Below are 23,063 nucleotides of genomic sequence, written 5' to 3'. Positions count from 1 at the left end.
GGGAAAAGATCGCATCATATACTGTCCTGGTGCCTGTCACGATGCATTCAGGGCCCACCAGCGAACACTATATATGATCGGGGGCATTTCACACATGCCTTGATGTTGGTTTTGATAGTTAACGAGCCCATTTCTACTCCTGCCGTTGCACAATGGTTTCTCTCCCGGATAGAAATGCCTGCTCCTCTCTCACCACATAACCTCACTTGTACTGATGTTCCTCTCAGAGAAGCCACATATTGCAGCATCGCTTCTGTTTGAGGAAGAAATCTCACACCCTCTCTGTTTATCCTCCCTTCATCTTCACCCATCTGGATTATTCCCCCGTCCCTCTCCGCCTTGCTCTCTGTCTCCGTCTCTGTTATGTCTCACTCCTCTTAGAGGCGTCTCTCAGAATAAATGTGGCCAGAAGTCGTTTCAAAAAGTTTCTTTCCCTTTGCTTTTTCGACTCCATCAAACACGATGGGCTTTTTGTTGAGTTATTTATCATTGCAGACATCCTTCATGTGACAGGGCTCGTAGATTGAGCAACAATCCTTTTACAGCCTGAGTTTATCAACAAAGCGAGTGCATGTGTGACTCCATGTTTGTGTTGAACATAATGCATGATTCCACATGTAACTTTCTTTAATTTGAAGTGACACTTGCGTCTCCGTGTGCACATTTGTGCTAATGTATCCATCCATGTGGAACTGTTTATATGTTAAATGGATCAACACCCCCCCCCCCACCACCGACATATTAATGTGAGAAAAGAGGGACAAAAGAAATCCAATAAATCATTCACATACTTTTGAATCACACTATGAAAATGTTTGTATGATGAAACCATTGTTCAAATCTGTCTCTTTCTCCACATGGAGATTCTCTCAGCTGACAACATCTCAACACAACACAACGCTGTGGGGACCCTGAATTATTAACATCTTGAATAAAAAGAAAGATGCTCGGCCACGTGCGAGTCTCGTACAGCGCTCAACAGTTATGAAGGACACCCCTAAGAAGGCTCTGGCAATCAAGTCTCATTTCGGAGATGGACCCTGTTATGAAGTGCATTCAATGCAGACTCCTCTGTTTCCATGGAGACCCTGTTGTGATCCCCCAGCATCCACTGCACTTGCAGACATTCCTCTGACACCCTTTGCTCTTTCTCAGAGCAAACGTACCCGAGGACGGATGCCAAAATTGACCCGCGGGGTCAAAGGTGATCTCATCTGTAGTGCTGACGTGATGCTCGGCTCTAACAATGCCACTGCTGCCTTCTCGCCGCCTGCCAGTGGGAACGGTGCCATAACTCGGCCATGCAACGGGGAGCCAGGCAGCGGAGAGCCGGGCTAAATTTAGGCGCAGCAATATGTAGACCAGGTGTAATGCACATGGCCTACCTAGCCAGCTTCGTTCCACTGTGTATTAATTCAGCAGCGTTGGACCTGGAGAAGCTGAGCCAATAGGCCACATACATCACAAGTGTCTAATCCAGTTCTGGTTTGCTTTTTTTATGGCAGGAACTTCTGCTAAACCTTTGTTTTTCCTACATAAACATGCTAAAGCTGTCTCTCTTCCTCCGTTAATACCACAGCACAGTTTTAGACAGAAGGAGGGACAAACAGAGACGATATATATATATATATATTTCTCCTCATTAAAGTGTTTGCTTAACTCTTATTCATATGTGAGGTTGTGATTGATAAACGAACAGTATTCTGTAAACATCTCTCGTGGTGCCTCAGGAACCCGACTCGTTGCAGCCGTTGTTCAGGAAGTTTTTTTTATCTTCGCTGAGATCTATGAACACAGCAAACGGGAGAAAACAAAAATCATTTCTACTGCTTCCAAAAATAAAAACAGTATTCATGTTGCAATCAGAGAGTGTTCGGAACTTGAAATTCCCGGTCGATTAAAAAATAGTATACCAGATGGGTCTATTGCAATTACTTTTTTGTGTGCACATGGCGACGGCCTGCTGATTTATTTATTCATGTATTACACAGGAGAGAGCTCCGGGTGCCTTTAAGTAGGAGCTTCCACATTTCTGTCCTCTCCCAAACGCCGTGCTCCTTTTTCACAGCTTCACACCAAAGCAGTATTATCTCACTGTGCTATTTTCTGTCTCCCAGCAAACTCCCATTCACCCTATGTCTATTTTGAGAGCCACCTAATAAGGCAATGAGAGTCGGGCGAAATCAATAAATCCCGTGCACGTGTCAAAGCGATGCTTATCGGAATCAAAGGGGGGTGAAATTTGCAACTTGCAACCTCTGAGAGGAGAACTTTAACGCATTGTCTCCGATGTCAGTGACAGTTCCCAAAACAGAGTGGCAGCTCATTATGTCGCCTGCCAGAGGTGTGTGTGTGTGTGTGTGTGGAAAGAGGAGCTGGGAGTGATATGAAATATTCTGCGACTGCTGGGTAAATTATGCATGAGAATGAGACTTTTTTTGTGATCAGCATGTGACAAGTAAACATCATTAATAAAAAAGACTTGAGATTTCAAAAGGATTTGTTTCTGTTTCCTCTCAAAAAGAATTACCCTCTCGCAAGACAATATGATTTTGTGCCAGCCACACAAGGTTGCTCAACTTCCCCCCTGCAAAATACGAACTGGTGTGAGCTTGAACGCCTTAATTACCCTCCACTTGACTTAACCCATTCAACGCACATGGCCTAGAATTTAAATCCAGACATGCAGATTTGTCCTCCAGTGGATGGTGTCCCACACTGCCGGCCGGGGCGTGGTCTCCTCTGATAGGAGGGTGGGTGGGGGCAGAAGTGCAGCAGCAGCAGCAGCACGCCGATAAGTTTTTCAAACTACCGGACGTACGGAGGTGGATCTCCGGGCAGGAAACCGGGAAGTAGAGAGAGGCTGGCAGGGATCTGTTATTTCAAAACCACTCATCGGACGGATCACAATTACGCAGCAAGTGTTTGAACGCACGAGTAAAATCTGCTGTTTTGTGTAGGGGGCTCTCGTCTTGGAGTCTTGCGCGTGAATTTAGTCCTTTTTAAATCGGGACACATTGGCTCAAGGGAGTTCAGTGAGAAGTCGGTGTTTTGGGAAGTAAAACGTGTTCATTGATTAATCAGATTTATTGTGTGCGCGCACAAAGCCTTGTCTGTTCATCTGGAGCGCCCGCCCACTGGGCTTTCTGCGGGAGCGATAGCAGGAGACTGATGATCGTCTCCGGGATTCGCCGTGGAGAGAGCTGGAGTCTGCTCGGACTGACGATCTGCTCTCCCATCACCAGCGAAGGAAGCGAGGGCTCGTTCCCAGTCTGACCACCGGGACTTTCGCATTCAGTGCACGGGGCTGCGTTGAATCCCAGCATCTCCCAGTACGCACAGGTTACTCTTTGACTTTTGCCATTGTCCCTTTTTTGGACCGAATCTTCTCCGCAGTCTCGGTGGATGCGTAAACGCGGAGTGGGTTGGGTCGCCCGGGCGCCTGGCGTACGCACACGTCGTCAGCGGTGAAGAAGCGAGATAGGTGAGGGTGAGAGAGGCAGAGAGATAGAGAGAGAGAGAGAGAGGGGGACGCTCCTGCTCCTGGCCAGCTGAGGGTTTTTTTATTTTCAGCAAAAGGAGGACACGGAGAGGTGAGTCGGACACTCGTTGGCAAACCGCCGGTGTCTCCGGCTCTGGGGCTCAGGACAGGCTTTCGTTTCGCCTGGGATTCGCAGAGCTTCCTCCTCTTCCTGATCCAGGGGGACCAGCGGTTGCACCACACTGTCAAACCCCGGCCAGACACCGTCTAAAGGGAATAGCTGCTGGAAGAGAATCTGCGGGGCAACACCACACAATGGCAACCGGTGCGCTCGTGCTGCTCGCCTGTGCGCTGCTCGGTAAGTCACCTGGAGGAGAGAGGAGCTGCTGTCAGATTAATACTCTGTTAGATTAATGAGGGGGGACCTGCGTGTACAGACACACACACACACACACACACACACACACACACACACACACACACGTGTTTGAGACTATCAGTGGGTAAGAGCAACTACCAGTCATCATGAGTCAGGTGGATGTAGTCTACATCGATAATCGCTGCAATAATAACAGATGCCTGTGGACAGCTGTGTGTCTGTGTGTGTGTGTTGAACTAGGTTAATGTCACGTTTGGACTTTAGTCAGATTAACCCTGCACAGTCTGACCTCCTGCGTTGTGAAGTGCTGCTTGTGGTAACCTGATATTGTATGTAATTAACCCACACACATGCATAGGTACACACCAAGATCAAACACACACACACACACACACACACACACACACACACACACACACACACACACACACACACACACACACACACACACACACACTCACACATGCATCATAGACACACCTGGATCACACTCACTAGCAACACCCCCGGGGTATGAAGTCATCCAGTGTGTGTGAAGACACCCAGTGCCGGCTTTGTTGTGCAGTTGGTACAGTTAGTCATGCCTCCAGGTGAAGAACACACACTACGTGTTCCAACGATGACACTCGGTGACGTTCAAACCTTCATACGGCCGTGATGGCTCACACACACACACACACACACACACACACACACACACACACACACACACACATAGATGCATAAGGTACATCCTGTCTGCGAACTGTCCCAAACAAACACCAGATGGCCCTTTCTGTTCCTGGATTGGGAGGCCTGTGGGTGCTGCTGGGGGACGGGGGAGGGAGGCGGGGGTGGGAGTGGAAGTCGGCCCACTGGAGGCCCCCACTTGGCCAAGAGGATTACGGGCCTGCGCCTTGATTCACGTTCCCTTTCCAGAAGTCACTTTCACCGGGTTGGGGTTTAGGGGGCTGGGGGGGCGCAAATGAGATTTACCATGAAGAACGTGAGAGGCATTGTGCGCCGTACAGTAGGGAAGACCACACACACACAATTCAGATCCTATCTACAGTGTGAGCTGAATAACGGAGTGGTTTTTTCCAATTATGTAATAACAATGAATCATATGGTTAAATGAAAAGCAGTTTGAGGCGGTCAGGGACAGCTCAGGTGTTGGATGAGAGCAGGTTTTTGTTCAACGTGAACGTCGGTGTAGATCTTGGCATGAATCACAAGTGGACTCGCGATATTTTTAATAACATTGTAATGTGTTTCCAGCATTATCGTTGACATGAGGCTCACAATTCTGCCAGTTGAGATATGCTGCAATCCTCTTAAACTTGAAAATCTGCAAGAAAACCTGAATCTAAAACCATCACATCATCCTCAGGGGGGGGAAAAAAGACCAGAGATCCCTCTCAAGGAAGAGAATAGAGCCATGCTCCGGTAGTACAGTAATGGAGCCTCAATTAAACTCTCCTAGAGGTATCTACAAACAAACACATCTGTGTTGAGGGAGATATGTGTGTGGGTCAGATTTGTGACACATCTCTTGTGTGTCAGCAGTCGCGCGTTTGCACTCTCATTTGCTTGTTGAAATAACAAAGAGATGGATGAAGGCTGTGTCATACGGCAACTGCACACGTCACTGCTAAACCCAGGGGTGCCACTTAGGCAGATCTTATATCTTGGTTGATTTATGTTGCTGAGTTTGCAACCAGGTGTGAGCGTGCATGCTTATGTGTGGCATATGATATAAGGCATATAAAGGAGTTGCCTGGAGGAGCGAATGTTTATTAGGTTTACAAACAGGATGCCGTCTTGTGCCCCCACAGAGAGTGAGAAAGTCTCGAGTGAGAGTCTTGTTGTGCACATTCTGGGTTTTGCTGCCATTTGTGTGAGAGTGCGCTTGACATAGAGGGAGCCGACGCAAAGTACCCAAGACATCCGGGTTTATATAACTAAATTGAATGTGTTATATGTGTGAGGCTGGCTGGTTTAACTGTGAAATGCCTGAGTGGTTTCCATTTACCGGGGCCTGACATGAGAGTGGCCTGCAGTCGCCCAGGTTGTGATGAGCTGCCACTGGTCCTGTTTATCAGCTGGTCTCAGAGCAGCTCTCGCATTATGCATGGGAAAAAAATCTTAAAGCTTATGTCTGTCAAGATGCACATTCTGCCACTTGCAGGTTACCCATGTGTCTGTCATAACGTGATGTTTTAATATACCTCGGTTAGCGCTGCCCCCTCGATGAGACAGGTGCTGTTTTCACTCTGTTGATACAGTTACTGAATATATTATGGACGGATTTGCACAAATCTACATGAGAGGGTTGGTGGTTGGGGAGAGGAAGAAGAAGGGTTGGATCATATTTGGGTGTGGCAGTGGGTGAGGCCTTTTGTTCAAGCATGCATCACATAACCAACACACATAAAGAAACAGCTGCCTCTTTGTGTCAGTCCTATGCTACCAGCGATTAGCTTGTTTTGCTAATTTGCTACAAACCATTAGCACTCTAAATAGCATGCCCTGCAGTTGCATTAAAAAAAAGTGCATGCTTTATTTTTACTTGCATCCTCTGGTTTCATTTACATATCTAGGAAATGAAAATATTCTTGCAGACTTGCCTCATGTCTGCATTCTTTGTCATGATATATCATTATTTAAAATCAAGGCGCAACAGCAGAGCTTCAGTAAAACTGGAGTTTTGAATTATGCTGCCGACTCGATGTTCCCTGCGATGGAATAAACACAACTCAGGACTCCATAAAGAAGTGCATGAAAAGCAGGGACCACCTTACCTCCTCCCTCATCCACCTCCATTTGATTCTACTCCTTTGCCAGGAAGGCGAATGAATAACCTGTTATCCCGGTTCATTACAGCTCACTATGGATTAACAGAAGTTTTAAGTGGTTGTTGTAACGCTGTCAAACTTTGTGCTTATTGGCAAACAGATTATAAAGTGGAGCTCTGCATAATTACCCCAATCAAACGGCAGAAAGGTACTTAAGAGCTCATTTCCATTTTAGGCATAAATGCTGTGCCAGGTTTTTTATTTTTTTCCCCAAAAAACATTTGCACAAAGTAGGAATGGCAGCACTTATAGCCACTCTGATTTGATTGTACGTGTGGTGCTGTGACAATTGCCACAGATGCTCTAAAGTAGTTTGGATGTAAATCATTTTGTTTTCCATTTTGGACAAACTAATTAAAATGCATCCTCTGAATTATGTGAAACAACTTCCAATATAATTAATGGCGAAATAAATTAATAATCGTGCGTATGGAATGGACTCATTTGGATAATTGTGTGTAGCTTTGACATCTAGTATTTAGATGGAAAATGCTGCCACTAAAGCGCCTGAAATACTTTGTCAGTTTTCCCGCCGATACTTCTGAGGTATTGTGATGTCATCATGTTACATCATTCGCATAAATCTCACTTAGCGGCTAGTCAAAGTAGCATTGTTCCCTGTTTTATGACATAGATATATGAAGGGGAAATAATCTAGATTGAGGTCAATTAGAGATCAAGGCGATGTTAAAAGATTGAAGATACACGAATCATAGTTATTTCTTTTGTCTTTTCAGCCTTCAATGGTCATGGGAATGTTGAGGTCAACTCAGAGGCATTTGTCAGAATTCCGAGTTTGCAGTGCCACTCCCGGATGCACACCCCCCAGCCTCTCCTCTGTCCCAAATAAGAATGACAGCTGAAAAGCCCCCCACCCACCTCAGAATGACATGGAGTTTTTTCTTGTGTGTGTGGTCAAGCCCAATGCGTCTTCCGGCTGCACATCTTGACTCAGCTGTTACCACAGTAGGAATGGTTTCCATGTGTTTGTCGGCCTCAGCTGATACAGGAGAGAGGGCTGTCTAGACAGAGAGGCAAAATGCAATAACTCACCGTCACGCTGTTTGTGTAGCTGTTCCGTGTACATGATGCTGAAAAAAATTTGTCGTGTTCGCGACGGGATTGTCCCAGGTTTTGTTTCTCATTATTTGTGTCTGTTATTGTCACCAGGAACAGGGGACCCGCTTCTTTCTGTTGGGGGGAAATATGGACTCGTGCAGCTGTCTGACATTGCTCCTGTTTGCTCCCCTTGTTATTTTCTGTGCCTGCTATAATCTGAAGTTGTATGCGGGCTTGTTTGCATTAGACCCATGTCGTTGTGTATACCGATGACAAGACGCCCTTTTTTTTGTATTTTGTTTTTTAAAACCATAACAGTTGTCGACTCAACTGACAAAATGACTTAACTGTGTGGTAAGTTTCCAGTAAATAGCCACTCTAGTCGGGAGGGATATTGACAAAGCAGCCAGACGTAGGTCAGTGTTCTATTGGACTGAGACCTCTTGTTAGTCATGATCAATAGGACTGGGTGAGGAGTGGGTCATAGTGCTCACACTGGTGTGTCATGTGCTTGAGCATGAGTCAAATGCTGGTTATCAGTGTGTAATGCCAATAGGCAAAGTAAGTCCCCCAAATACAGACTTCACAGTCTGCTACTGAAAGTCACACCCAACTACCACATCAGCTTTACTACTACTGCCTTCAATTCTCCCTCCTCTCTCTCAGGACAGATGTTCAGACCAGGTCTGAACATCTGTCCTGAGAGATCCGATCACCAGTGGTCAGCACAAAGAGTGTTCACATCATTATGTTAGAAGCCGTCTCTTCTTTCTTTCTTAATGTGATCTGTAACCCGCAGCATCTGTTGCACGTCTGTCCTGTGACCATTTGTGAGTGGATCCTACTTCCCTGCGCAAGATGCAAAAAAATCACGTTCGTTATTTGTGTTCAAGAAGACCAAATAATGTGGTTTTACCCAGTCTGAGTTTACAGGTGTGTCTAATAACCATGTTTGTGCGTGTGAGAATCAGACGGAGCGGAGTCTGGAGGGACTGAATGAATGATTGATTGTGAAGCGGTGAAGAAAGATTTGACCAATTTAAGTAAAAGTATCTGTCATCATTTGGTGATCGGTGGTTGATGCCACAAACAAATCAAAATATAGACTGAGAAATGCAAAGATACATTTACATTGTCATGGATTTGAGACATTCAGCTGAGTAGGGGGTCCTTCATGTGGCCCAGGACGGATTTGCATTCACACACAGAAAAGAATGTGAGCCGATGGAAGTCAGACCACCTCTGAATGTGGTTGACCGCTCAAAACGCTTCTCAGGATCATTTAGGTGCTTTCACTCCTGTACCACTTGTGATCTGATCACTCAGGATGGATGTTAACCGCAGGTCTATACGGGGTCTCCGTCCTCTCGCAGATAAAACATCTTAAAAGGAATAAAAGTGCTTTTCCTCGAGCGGAGCCTTGAAGAGATCAAGGGAGTGTCTGGAAACTATTTGCGATCGAACCGACTGACCTTTATTGGTACTAGAGCAGTAGATCAAAAGTTAGTTGTGGGATAATCTCAGCCGTTCTTCTCCTGCAGTGTCTGTGTGAGTTTTTTTTTAGTTTTAATGACGATCCTCCCCCGTGACCCAGATCAGAGCTGTAGCCTCTCTGCACTTCGCATGTGAAGATGAGTGACTGTGTGAAGTGTAACAAAGTTCTTGAGGGAGACTTCCTGCCTGCCACAGTGAATCAGTGAAGTGGCTGTAGCCGGAGACAGAGCAGAGGCAGCGTCTGCTTTGTGTTAGATTTTTTTCTCCGCAGCAGCACCTCTGGGTTTAACCGTCGGGACTGTCCCACGTCACGATAGCAGCGCCTGATCACCTCCTCACACCCGACACCCTTATCTCATGTTTTGTGATAACAATGCCACAACTGACCTTTAGGTGCTCAGTTTGTAAACCGTTAAGTGTTCTTAAGGTGAGATTTGCATGGATCTCTGCCTCTTCTCACTCTCGCACTCAAAAGGTACTTCAGCTGCCTCCTCCTCCTCCTCCTCCTCCTCCTCCTCTTGTGAATAGCCCCTGACCTCCCTCCCCCCCTCCTTTTCCAAACAATACCAGGCCCAGCTTCCTTTTCAAAGAATACTAATTAAAAACGGCCCTCAAGGGATTCAAGCCAGATATTTTCTCCTCCCGTACAGCGTTGGAGGAAGAATCTGGGTTTTAACGGCCCCATTTACCTTGGACTTTTTTTATGAGCAGCACCTTCCTTGACCAATTAAAAGTCCAAACCAGCCCCCTTCCCTCGGGGGAGTTGGTCTGTTCCTCGCACCTCCTGCGGTTGTGTGATGGGAATGATGATGGCTTACGAGAGGACTGCACTTAACTCCCCCCCCGTCCCCCCCAATAGATACACACACAGAGCTGCTGTCCTTCACCGCAGCCACACGCTCCCCCGTCCCTGCTCGATCCCCAGCCCGAGCAGATCCCACTGACAAGCTCCCCACCTGCACACGGCTGACGATCCATATTTGTGATGGTGTTTATGTTGAAAAATACTTGCATGAGCAAAAGTCTATATTTATGCACCCCCCCCCCCCCCCCCCCCCCCCCCCCCCGGCATTATTTTTAGTTAATGTGATCGTTTCCCACTTTAAACCTAAAACCAGAAAAGGCATGTGTGCATGATGGTTGTGTGCGTCGTTGCTGCTTATACATAAATGCATGAATATACAAGTCTGTGCATTTTACTGCCTGAAAGACAAAATGACTGACAATGGAAGGGGAAAGGTCTATTTGAAGTACAATAATTAATCGTTAATTAGTTTTCTTTCCAATCTGCAGCTTAATGTGCACACGTGGGAAGTGATAGCAAGCTGCCAGTCATACACAAACTAACCACTGTACATGAAGTAGATACAGCTGTCGGGCTTAATTGTGCACAAGCACAAGATGGATAATGACTGAAGATAGTGGAATGTTTTTTATTGCCTCCGTTTCCCTTTTCTTTTCTTTTTAACGACAACTTCCACAAAAATTCAGCAAAGTTTCTTGTCTGGATGAAAGTTCTGTTGGGTTGAGATTCAAGACCACAGCTCTTTGTCATTCAGAGAGAGAGTGTGAGTGGGGGATGTGTCTGGTAGTGGGGGGAGGCCTGGAGGGGGTCAGATAGCTTAGGGCTGGGGGTTGGGGAGATGAGGTTAGTGGGGTAGCAGGTGTCCATATATAGAGTTAATGGATCTGGCGAAGGGCGTGGATGGAGGCGCTTAATGTACTTGAAGTGTGTGTGTTTGTGTGTGTGTGTTTGTGTATGCATGGACAAGCACTCTGTTAATTTTGTCTTTGTTCCTCATTATTCTTACCTTTCTGCCTCACCCACTCTTCTAATAAGCAGAAATAAACAGTCAATGAGATAACGTCCATATTTTCAATTAAAATATTGTTAAGTTTAATCACAAACCTAAGCACTTCAGTTTGGCACAGACAGTCCTGTTAGTATCCATCACACACACACACTAACTGTAACCATCTGTCACTCATGTAATTGTTTACCAATATAGATTTGGCAAAAATCAATTTACTCTTGGCAGAAGCCATTTTGCATATATATATATATATGTGTGTATATACTCTGTAAATAATTATATTTGATATGGTGCTATTGTCCAGATGATGATGAGTGTAGAGGGGTTCAGTGTTGTTTGGAAAATTGGTTCCTTTTTTATTCCAGTGATCTATGAAGCGGAGTTTAAAAGCACGTTGACAGCAGCATTCATGGGGAAATGATGGAGAGTGTAATTACTTCCTATATTCAGCTCGTGGATTTCTTTCTCTTAATTGATTGCTCACATTGTACTACTGGGTTTAGTTCTTGTTTCCCATTAAGAACAATACACACTATTTTTGAATGCGTGATATAGTGCTTCTTTCTTTGTGAGGTCATGTTGAGCATAGACGTTACGGCATGGAGACATTTTGGGGAAAGTGAGGACCGACCAAAATGCCCTCACCTTCCCCAAAATGTTTTTTCAAAGGGTTGTTTGAGGATTGAGTTACTTTTGGTGTTATAATCGGGTTCAGATCGGAGTAAAGGTGATTTATAGTCTGTGTGACGTTAACTTCATCGCCCAACCATGTCCGCAAGGGTACACATGGACCCCTATACGAACCTCTACGTGCAGCTCAAAATGTGTGACTGCCATGACTGTACACATCAACTGCGCATGCTCCAGGTACAATATATCCTGTTGTTTGATACCTTCCAGTCCAGCTGGTGGCGTGCTCTTGATTTGGTTGCAAAAAAGAGGAGAAGATGATGATGATGATGAGGATGAAGAACATACACGCTGGTTTTGAAGAAAGGCTGTGTGAGGAGATCTGCTGGGACTCTCGTTTGTACAAGCCATCTTTGAAGGAGAAGAAGGAGACACAAATAGCAGCTACGCTTGGTCATGATGCAATGGAATGTGGGATCTGGTACACGTGCTTGGAACACCAGGCCGATGCAGACCTAGGTTTGAGAAACGCGGAAAGTATGGCCGACCCTTTAGGGTTTGGATTTTACTTGTTATGGTAGGGGCTTAGTGATCTCATTATATGTCCAACAATGTGTGTGTAGAATGGCCTGTGTGGAAGAATGACAGTGCTACCCAGCCGCAATATTTAGTCTTTACTTAAGATTTATCCGACGATATGTTGCTGCAGCTTTGCCATATGTGATGATGATGGTGTAGTGACTGCACGAGCTCACTTTGTTGACTATAGCTGCAGGCTGGAAAACAAGGGTCATCTAATGATTGTCTAACAAATCTCAAAACTGATCATGATTGCCCTCAAGTCGAGGGGACTGAGCGTTAAAGCAACATGTAGCATTCGAGAACCAGCTTTGCCAGATAAGGAGGAGGAGGAGGAGGAGGAGGAGGAGGAAAACAATTTCTGACATCGGTAATGAGAATTATGATCGAAAAATGTTTGAGGAAAATGTTATTTAAAAGGATGAGGAGAAATCCCTGTTGGGCTGATTATCTCCCCGTTTGAAACGATCACCCAGGATCAAACAATGACAATTCAAAAGCTGTTTCACGTCGCGGTCCAGCAGGAAGAAGCGAAGCAGCTGAGGGCGTAGGAGGGAGTGTGAAGAGGCAGCTGTTCAGCGGGGAAGGATAGATTAATATCTGCTCTTTGCTGTTGACACTCTCAAAAATACTACATGCACCGGAAATGGAATGGAGAAAATATGAATCAGACCGCGCAGACCAATCACATTTGTGCTCAGCATGCACAGCCCCTACACTTGCACGGTAACATTTATAGCTTGGAGGCCACGGACTCCTACTGCGTACTGTATCACACTGGCACAGAAGAATGAATTGGCCTCGGAAACCCCCCACCGCGTCCATCCTGGTCTCACCAGCTGTTATGCGCAACAGCACAGGTGGGGTCATGACTGTTGTAGCCCAGGGGGCCCATAAATTAGAACCAGTTAGCACGGAAGGAGCAGAGGACAACATGGCCCAGGTGTGGCACGGAGCACGAGCCCCTAGAATTGAGACCTCGATTTGAATCAAAAAAATTGGAGGCTTGACTCGGACTTGACTGCTGAGAGACTTGAAAGCAGAAGGAGTCATGTCCTGTGTTTTTAAAGCCGTTGCAAAAATCCTTCTCTTATCATCTGAATCTGGTTATGAGGCCGCAGCGAGCACCCGCTCAGCTTATCATAATCACAAAACTGGAGACAGACGGAACCTGTTCTGTTCAACAGCTTGAAAGCCTATTGAATAAAGTAACTTCTTGAAGTCCTGCTGTGACCCACACACATAACCCTCTGTAAGAACTTGTTGTTTTTATGTGTCAATTTTAGTACGGATTAGACAAACAAGACATCATGTTTTAATGAGTGAGAGACGGAGGTGCTCGTAGGTGGATCTCCTTGCCAACCAGGTTATGCTTTCCTGGAAATAAAGTGAATAAGCCATATCACTTCCCCCCCCGAAATGTAAAAACTATTTCAGCTCTGTCCCAGTTCTGGCAAAAAGAAGAACTACGCAAGATATTTGGTCGTGAACTCTTTGTTCTCTAGCACAAGCTGGAGTGAGCCTCAGAGGAGGGACGATAGTGCAGTATAATCATGCACTATACATGTGTGTGTCTGTTTGTTTATGTGTGGTTCTCTTTCTCTTCCCCCTGGCCGAGTTTCCTGTTTCTGCAACACTCAGAAGTGCGATCGCCTTTCTCACGTCATGTTCGATGTCACAAATATGCAAATGAGAAAAACATGAAGTCTATAAACCGTCATGGCTGTTCATGCTCGCCAATGCTTGGAAGTTCAATGGATGTTGTAACGTTGTGCCAGTGAAGGTGCAGCATCAGTTTATAGACAGAAGAAGAAGAATTCGTGGTCGATTAATAACCTGAGTCGAGTGACTGCCGATTGCCTGCATTCCCATTTCAGACCACAGCCAGATATTGGTGTGTTTTTTTGACCAGTGTGAAAAGGGCTTTAGTGAAATGTTCCCTCTATGTAACATCTCGTAATCTTTGCCTCTTAACCATTAGAATTGCATGATAACACACAGCGTGCCGGCTTCGTCTTCCCACTCTGTGAACACGCCTGCACTCGCTTGTCCTCCCTCTGATTAAAACTGCGTGGGTGTAATGGTCAGTTGCTCTTAGTGTGTGTCAGCTGTTAAAGCAGCCTGCTAGCCTGTCGAACTGGCCCTCTAATGGAAGTGAGAGCACTTTGTCTCTCTTTTATGCTTTATGAAACATAGACTGTGTGTCGCACCTGTTTCCCCCGTTGACTGCCTTCTAGCAGCTAGGTCCTTCTTCCTGTAAACACTGGAAATCATGATTATTATTCTCACAGAGAGAGCTGCATTCATTTGTATGTTGGCATGGATTTCAAGGTGACACGAGGATTCGGTGCCGAGTAAAAAGACATAGAATCCAAATATTCTCTGTGTGTGTGTGAACACTTTTACAGTTTCTCAAACCAGGATATTGTGTTGCTTTCAGACATGTACTGATCTCGGGACATTCTCCTGAGTTTTTCTCACCAGCCCTGTGGTAAAATTTCCATCGAATGTCAGAGTGAGACCATGTGAGAATACAGCAGGTGGGCGTGTTGATGCACACGTCGGACGCAAAACTAAAAAAGAGAAAAAGACCATGAATATTTTAGGATGAAAATAAGGTGCGTGTCAGAAGATGCAGGCAAAGATGAGATTTGAAGGCTTTTGGTGATTTTGAATTGACGCCTGTGTCGATGTCAACGCATTATATCTGCAGCAGAATTTATACGTCTTGTCCTGCCTCCGTGTTTTATCTGGACGCTGCCCCTCGCCTGAAGGCTTTCCTGTTGTTGTAAGAGATGTAACTGGTCTCCTGGATAAACTCCGGCTGAGTTATTCATATGTGAAACTTTGCCTGAAAACAGCTCATGCACAAATTCACATGATGCACAGCGGCGTCCAAACATAATTTGGGCAATTATGATTTTGTAGGCCAAAATATAATTAAACTGGTGGAGGTTTATTTCATTTCAGTAGTCATGGTATCATGACCACATCCTGTTAAATGCCAGTGTCTCCTCTTTCTATCGCTTTCATCTTTCTCCCTCCTCTCTTCCCGCATCTTGCTCTCTCTCTGGTAATGATGTTAACGGGGTCAAATGCTTTTCGGGGCCTAAAGGGAGAAAGGCACCGAGAGATTTTTTGGAGAATGGTTAAACCAGCTTTGAGGAGTGTGCAGAGGAAAACACTGTTCTTCCTTTCTCTCTAGCGTTTAATTCTCTCTGTAATATACTGCGTTTATATGTTGCACACAAGTGAGTGGCACATATATTCACTTAACTCTGAGCATTTTTTTTTTTGGTGTTCGGCACCCCGGAGGCAGCTGTCGTTTTCTCTCTAGCTTCTCCCTCTTCTCTCTCTTTTTCCTCTCTCCGCTCGCCATGCATGCAATCCTTTCCTCGCCTCAGCGCTACCTCGCTGTCTGAGAATCTTCACAAGATTTCAGATCTGTGGGATGAGTCTGAACTTCCCTTGGGGAGCTGGGACATTGACTGGGTCCGAGATGGCTCATAATTAATTCATCTCTCACTGGCTGTAGCTGCTGTCGTTCCACTGCTCTTTAACTTCCCCCTGAAAGTGTGTGCAGAGAAGTTTTGAGTTGAAGGGTTATTGTCCATTCATGCCTTTCTCCAAAAAAGTAAAAACTCCCCAGAATAAACAATATAGAGTTACCGATATCTACCAACCAGTCCAGACCGTGGCTGCTCTGGTTGGGGCCATTCCCATTGCTGAGGGCCCAGTTGGTTACCGATTTGCTGTTGCCACTGGTACAGCGCGCCGGACGCCTGTGTATTCTAATTTTACTAAATGTTTACATTTTTACCGTTTACCAGCTTCTGTGGCATTTCCAGACAGGAATTGCAGAGCAGCTGGACGAACAACTCATTCAATCAGAAGAGCACTTTGGGAGCCAGAGGAGAAATGGATCGTAAACACATAGATGAGGGGAATCAAAGATATATATTCTTCAGCTGGATCGTAGTCAGACACAGATGTGAGAGGAGAAGCATTTGCAAGCGCTGCATTTTAATCTACTGCAGGAATGTATGTGAGCATCAGTTTATTACTGTAAACTCACGTATTGACAGTACCTCATCATATTCCTGCTCAACCTTTCAAGTCAAGTTAAAGGTTATTGATCGATTGCAGGATTCATGGCAGAGCTTGAGGCCCACAGCGTCGAAAATAAAATCTGTAAAATCTATAAATAAATTCACAGTTCAGCTCAATGTTAAAGTACTGAAAAAATACTGTATCAAGTGTCCAAATTTTTCCGAATTGGACACTACAGACCCCTAGGCCCTTAACAATACACATGCCAAGTGTGAGCCCGGTAAAATAAACGTTTCTGGAGAGACGGATATTTCTGGAATTAGCAGATAGATTAGTGGATAGCTGGAAGGGAGAGAGGCTCAGGTGATCATCTTCGCCGTGCTCGCTGATCGCTCTATAAGGTCTGAGTCGGAGGCCTTGCTGCTCCCAAAGCAGACAGAGGCGCAGGTGGTGAGGGTGCTCTCAGTGGTATGTCTGTAGAGCCTGCTGAGGGAGGCTCGTCTGGCTGAGCCCTGCTCACTTAAACCATTTTTAGACTTGACCTGCGGGTCAAGACCGGAGGATTGGGTCTGGAGTTTACCCATTTTGCTTTTCACACATTGGCAACGCAGTGCAGACGTGTTCGCAAACAGCATCAAATCCACAGAATTATTCAGGCGAGAGGTGAAGCGAACTCTCTTGACTCCTTCATCTGTGTCTTTAACGTGTGAAACCGCTTTTTCACCGGTAGATTTTCATTTTCTGTCTTGTTTTTTCATTTTTGCACATGTTGCATGTTAGAAGCATCAATTATATATATCCAGAAATATGAGGGCAAATGTTTGCTCGTGAATATTATTAAGACATGAAAGCAAAGCGTGAGGAAATGATGGACAGCTGGAATTCTTACATTAGCACATTTCAGCACTGCTGGATGCCCTCTGTGTCACGCTCCAGACTTTTTATTATACACCTGCCTAGGTGTGTAATTACCATGTGTCATAGCAGAGTGATGGTGACTCGCAGGAATGGAAGCTTGTGGCCTTGCTGCTGTTTCCTTTGAGAATAAGACACTGGCCACAAATGATTGGATTAGTGTTTAACCCCCCTTCCACTTAGCTTAATCCTCTTTGCAGCTTTTTTCTGTGCGTGTGTTTTTGGTCATACACTCCCATTGCTATGCATGCTCCAGCTGAAGAACACCGAGGTCAGTTCGAGAGCTTCTCCGTGATCGTTCCCCATCATCTGACACTAGACAAATGTTTCCTGCGTCCAGTCAACAAGCTGAGGGAAGCATCCGGCAGCCAAGACGAGTGATGAGACACATGGGAAGGAAAGCTAAACAGAGTGAGCGCAGGAGGAGGAGAAGGGTAGCAAATCATCCACGGTATGCAGAGATGGAGACGAGTGTTAATAATAGAAAAGTCGGAGGCCTTCTTGAGCATATCTGGGAACTCTGGGTGATCGAGGCAGCGCAGCCAGAGGTGAAGAAACGGGGGGGGAGGTTGCGGGGCGCGGGATTATTGCGTAAGGGGGGGCGGAATGGTGCAATCAGTTGAAGGTCTGCAGGGTTTGGTATGTCATTGTCAGCCTTTCTAAACAGCCTGCGGAGCGATGGGCACTTTGAAGTTTCGCAGAGCTGCTTAAATCCTGCCTGAAAAGACGCAGAGAACCGCAAGGCCCCGGAGAACAGACAGGAATATACAGAGAGAGAGAGAGAGGGAGGGAGAGAGACCGGAGGGGCAGGACGGAGGGAAGGATTGATGGTGAGACAGGGTGGATGGCATTGAGACTAATCGGAAGTAAGGAGGCAACTTGTTTCAGAGGGATGACAGCAGGACGGGTCTTAGTTCAGCAATGTATATTTTTTTGAGGGGGTGAGTAATGTGTTTCCAGCAGCTCTAGATGAGTCGCTGCAACATGAGACACGGGAGAAGAAGACTTGGCGCCGCCAGATTAGCACTCTGACATCACAGTGAGGAAAAGCAGGGAACCAGGGGTCTGAGTCAGAATTAGACGGTTGCTCCTCTTACCTAATGCATCTCTTACCGCACTCTGTCCGACTCAGTCAGTACGCCTGTCTGCTGACTCTCGGTCAATCTGTATGTAAACTCACTTTTTAAACGTCCGTGTGATGTTTCACAGGTTGTGACCTCTGGGGATGAAGCAGCTCGATATGCAGGCACAGCCGGGAAGAGATGTGCAAAGTAGCTGCTGATATCATGAACCTCATCACGGCTTAACAGAACCCTGAACAATTCATAATATTAAATTAGAAATCATTGCACGGGGTGAAATTATTTTCAGAAATCCATTCGCTTCTCCTGCAGAAGTTGCATGCAGAAGGTTGGGGTCTCTCATCTCCCTCGTATCAAGATACGATATTGTTGATGTTTCTATTGTGTATTCAGGGTCGTTACACATCCGGCAGAATAACAAATCTACCTCTCCATTTTTACCAACAGAAATCTTAGGGGAAATATGCAGGGCTTTTTTTGTTAAGAACCCCTTACTATTTGGTGTGGATCCTGATCAGGGGGAGTATCCTGAAAGGTTTTCATAAATTTTTTATAACATTTCAGGATATATCTATTTTGGTTGGCATTATACCTGATTACTCAGAGAGTAATTCATGGTTCTTGATGAAAAAAGTATACAATTATTTATTGGACTGAATTGAAGACGACTTTGGCCCTTGGTGGCGGTTCTCGTCCTTAATTTTTTTTATTCATGTCTTTTTCCAAATACAAACAGAAACCCCAGTAAAATGGCCTAACTCTTTTTAATCATAGTTAAAAAGTAGTTACATCTGTGTAAAGGAAGCGTTGGGACATATGTTGCATGATTCAATAGAACTGCATAAAAAATGCATGTGATGTGCATGTTGGAAAATGACATTTACATGTACATTATTAAAAAGCACATTCGCATTATTTTTTCACACTATTTTCCTTTCTTTTTGCTCCTTAGTTACCGAGTTAAATATTTGAATTAGAGGCATTCGTGGGTAAATCTGAGAGAATTTACATCTTGATGAGTTGTGTGGGGGTCTTTTACTGGAGATCAAGCCATAAGGAATGATTAGTTTAATCAGTGTTCATTTATATTATGCCACTGTGACTGAATTCAAATCCCATCTAAGCGAGGGACTGTAAATCAGAGGTTTGTGAAGATTGTATCAGCTCATCAGTGGGATGAGTTTCAAAAGGCAAGCGATAGACAGAAGACCTGATGCTCCGAGCTCAGGAAGGAAACGCAAGACTTGTGATCGACACAGGCAGTATCTCATGTTTGCAAACATGTGCAGTAACTCAAACCAGTTACGCCAGTCTGCAAAGGTGACAACAAGATAACCGTTTATTGTACTACAGACACACACGCCCGTGCATGTTTGTGCACACACGTACAGTACAGGAGTGTAAATGGTCTGGAGCTAATAAAGGTGAATGAAAGGTGGCGGTGTAGTGGAAGTGTGAGGGAAAAGCTACAATGAGAGGAAAGAGGATGTTGAAGTTAAAAAGCTGTTCTGGTGAATTATTAATGATGAGCATTGTGCCCACAGACACAGCCTTTTACAGCCTCCTTTTTTCTCACACTTACACACATGTGCGCACCCCCCACACACACACAAACCCAGCTGCAGTCCCCAGTTGCTTGTGCAGACAGGAAACAGCGTGCTTGTCACTCTGTCTGGATTTGGGGGGTTATGTGTAAGTGCTCTGTTGTACAAACTGGAATACAAGTTTGTACAACAGTGCTCTGTTGTACAAACTGGAATACAAACATCCCCGCTGCAATGAGAGGGATGTTTGTATTTGTTCCCTGAATGGTGAATGTTATGTGTGTGTGGTGTGTTTGTGTCTGTGTGAATGCATGCAAGGGATTGAGGCAGGATTTACATACAATATGTCGCTTGTCATAAATACAGGCTATGAAGCAACAAACAGACTAGTAACAGTCAGCCTTCGTGACAAGTCAATTACTCCCAATAGTCAACACATTATCTCACCAAACTTGTGTTTGTTGTGTTTGAACATTTTTTTTTTAATGAACATTCAACAGCGTTCATAGAAACGTCTTGATAGAACTGAGTGAGAAGATGTTCAAACTGAATTAGTAATTCTGACCTTGAACATAATGAAGCCTTTTCAGGAAGCAGTTTTTTTAAATTGAGGTAATTCCATTTAACCTTCTGGTATTTCATTCAAATGTACAGACCTAGGTTTCCATTTGAACATCTGATTTGTATCATTATATATCTTAACCTCCATTATGTGGCAAGTTGAGCACGACTGACTTATGGCTGATATAAACTGTTCACAAACACATCAGTATATGTTTATATTTATTGATATGCACAGGGGTTTTATTTTACAGAATAAACAAGGAAAACATTTGTTCATGTATCTAAAAGCGTGTGTGTATAGGTGTACATTTATATATATATATATGAATGTGTATGTCGCTATCTGAAAATGTTTACACCCCAAAATGGGTATCTGCATCAGCCCCCAGAAATCTGCATCAGTTGGGCTCTAGTGGTTAGTGACATATTGAGAGTTTAAAATATTGTACTTGTACATAAGCATACTTCTAAGCATTTTTCATTACGATACCTGTAAAGAACTGTGATATTCAATGAGTAGGGGAAAATGACTGTGAAAAATGAGTGTCACACTCTCTGGATGATATGACAACACCTCTTAATGACCAGAACATACCTACTGGATGTTTGGCTCCTCTGTCCTGTTATCTCCTGTCACCTTTGAGCCACCAGAGCAATGAGCAGTGATTATTATTGGCCAATATATTCGCCGGGCTAATTTATCATTTGAGCTCTAATGAGTAGTCCATGCACATCCTGGCTGAGGAATCTCGATGGGCACTAAAAAGTAATGATGCGTCAGGCAAGAAAGTATTTATTATCCATTTCGAAAACACCTGTACTCCGTGCAGCTTGACACACTTAACATGCTCTGCTGGCTTTTTGCTGTTTAACCAGCTCACACTGACCTCTGTCCTAACTCCCAGATGGCTTCCTCACACCTCAGTGTAGTGCAGCTGCAGTGCCGTCCCTGTGGCGAGGGTTTAACATGCGAGTGTGTGAAGCAGCAGTGAGCGTGATTGGATCACGGGTCTTGAAAAGAGTCGTGACTGTGTGAATGTTTCAGGTTGTTGGGGTTCGAAAACCGTGTGTGCTTTGTGTGAATGTGTGTGTATATGAACACCTCCACCTCAGTGTGTGAACATCGTGCTGTCTCTGAAGATGTCAGATGCATAAACTCTGCCAATGGTTTATATTTAAACTACAGTTTGTAACTCATATTTTTCTTATCTCTCTCTCTCTCTCTCTCTCTCTCTCTCCCCACACCATCCTTTGTCTCCCCTCCTTCGTCTGTAGCCGGTGTTGCCGTGGCTCAGAGAGTCGTGACGGTGGAGAGTGGCCCGCTGATACGAACCGAGGGCTCCCACGTGACCATCTGGTGCAACGTGACGGGCTACAAAGACGGGGTGGAGCAGGACTTTGAGTGGTCCATGTACCTGGCAGCGGCACAGGACCGGGAGATCCGCATCGTGAGCACAGCTCAGCCAAACTATGCCTACACTGTGTACGCCCAGAGGGTGAACAGCAAAGAAATCTTTGTGGAGAGGCTGAGCCGCGACTCAGCTGTGCTGCACATCACCAAAGTGCAGGCCGGGGACCAGGGCCTGTTTGAGTGTTACACACCCAACACAGACGGGAGGTACCTTGGATCGTACAGTGCACGCACCAACGTCACGGGTGAGTCTCTAAGAACATACAAATACTCACAAACATGTACAGATAAACCGCAGTTGTAGTTTATCAAACCTTTAGTCATAGTTTGCATCAATCAGTAACCAATCTCTTCACCAGCTAATGACCTCTCCAACTACCTATAATCATCTTTGATGACTGGTGGAGCTTTGGAGCCATGCTTAAATTAAAAGACCCCCACTTTCTTGTATTTTGTGCTCTACTAATGACATTTTGTACCTCGTTATTCAGATGATGTGATACAATTATTCAACTATTTCTCCAATTTTATCTATTGAATTGAAATCCAGTTTCGGTGATGAAAGTTTACTCCTTTATCCTCTTTTAATACACAAAGTGCTAATGGAATGCTAACGTAGCGCGCCCCTCTGTTGTGGCAGTGTAACTGTGATTATTCTTCAGAGATTAAGTTGTGTTGCATTATTTTTCAAGGCTGGATTAACATGTTTTGAGTCCGAGGGCAAAGTTGAGCTGCGAGTCTTTGCTGATCCCTCAGTTTCACACACACATAAAGTGCTCATATATCCTTAAAGGGTAGCTTACAAGTACCCATTACGTATTGTGCACAGGGTCGATAAGCTGTACCATTATAGTTTGTCAAGGGCTCCTAACCCGATATCCTATTCGAGAATATTATCCAGGTTTGCTCCGTTAGTTTGAGGTAATTTTATAAGTATGTATAAAATGTAGGTATACAAATACACAAAAATGCAGGACACACCACTGTGTGCTGTTATCTTGAATTTGATGTGTTGTTGTTTTTACTTTTGGAAGTCCAACTAAATCGGAAACAGGATTTTTGTTGAAATCCGAGCAGCCAGACGGATCACGTATATAAAGTATTAATAAGAAGTAGCCTCGATGTGATGTGTGTATCCTATGGAAGGAGTGCGAGAGGAAGTGTTGCCCTCCAGAGTCACACAGAGTCCCACCTGTTCTGACGGGGGGGAAAAACAATCTCTCCGCC

At 44.9% G+C, this 23,063-nt stretch overlaps 1 protein-coding gene across 1 annotated transcript in view; it reads left to right on the top strand.

Moving 5' to 3' along the window:
• The first annotated feature begins 2,786 nt into the window (after positions 1-2,786).
• Positions 2,787-23,063, top strand: part of igsf3 (immunoglobulin superfamily, member 3) — a 77,432-nt gene continuing 57,155 nt past the window's right edge. Inside the window, exons 1-2 of the mRNA XM_053439256.1 lie at positions 2,787-3,839; positions 21,701-22,081. Of these exons, the coding sequence (XP_053295231.1) occupies positions 3,797-3,839; positions 21,701-22,081 (424 nt within the window). The 5' untranslated portion in view covers positions 2,787-3,796. The remainder of the gene's footprint in view (positions 3,840-21,700; positions 22,082-23,063) is intronic.

This window comes from Pleuronectes platessa, chromosome 14, assembly GCF_947347685.1.
Source record: "Pleuronectes platessa chromosome 14, fPlePla1.1, whole genome shotgun sequence".
In the NCBI taxonomy this organism is placed as follows: domain Eukaryota; kingdom Metazoa; phylum Chordata; class Actinopteri; order Pleuronectiformes; family Pleuronectidae; genus Pleuronectes; species Pleuronectes platessa.
This window is presented reverse-complemented; position numbering and strand designations above follow the sequence as displayed.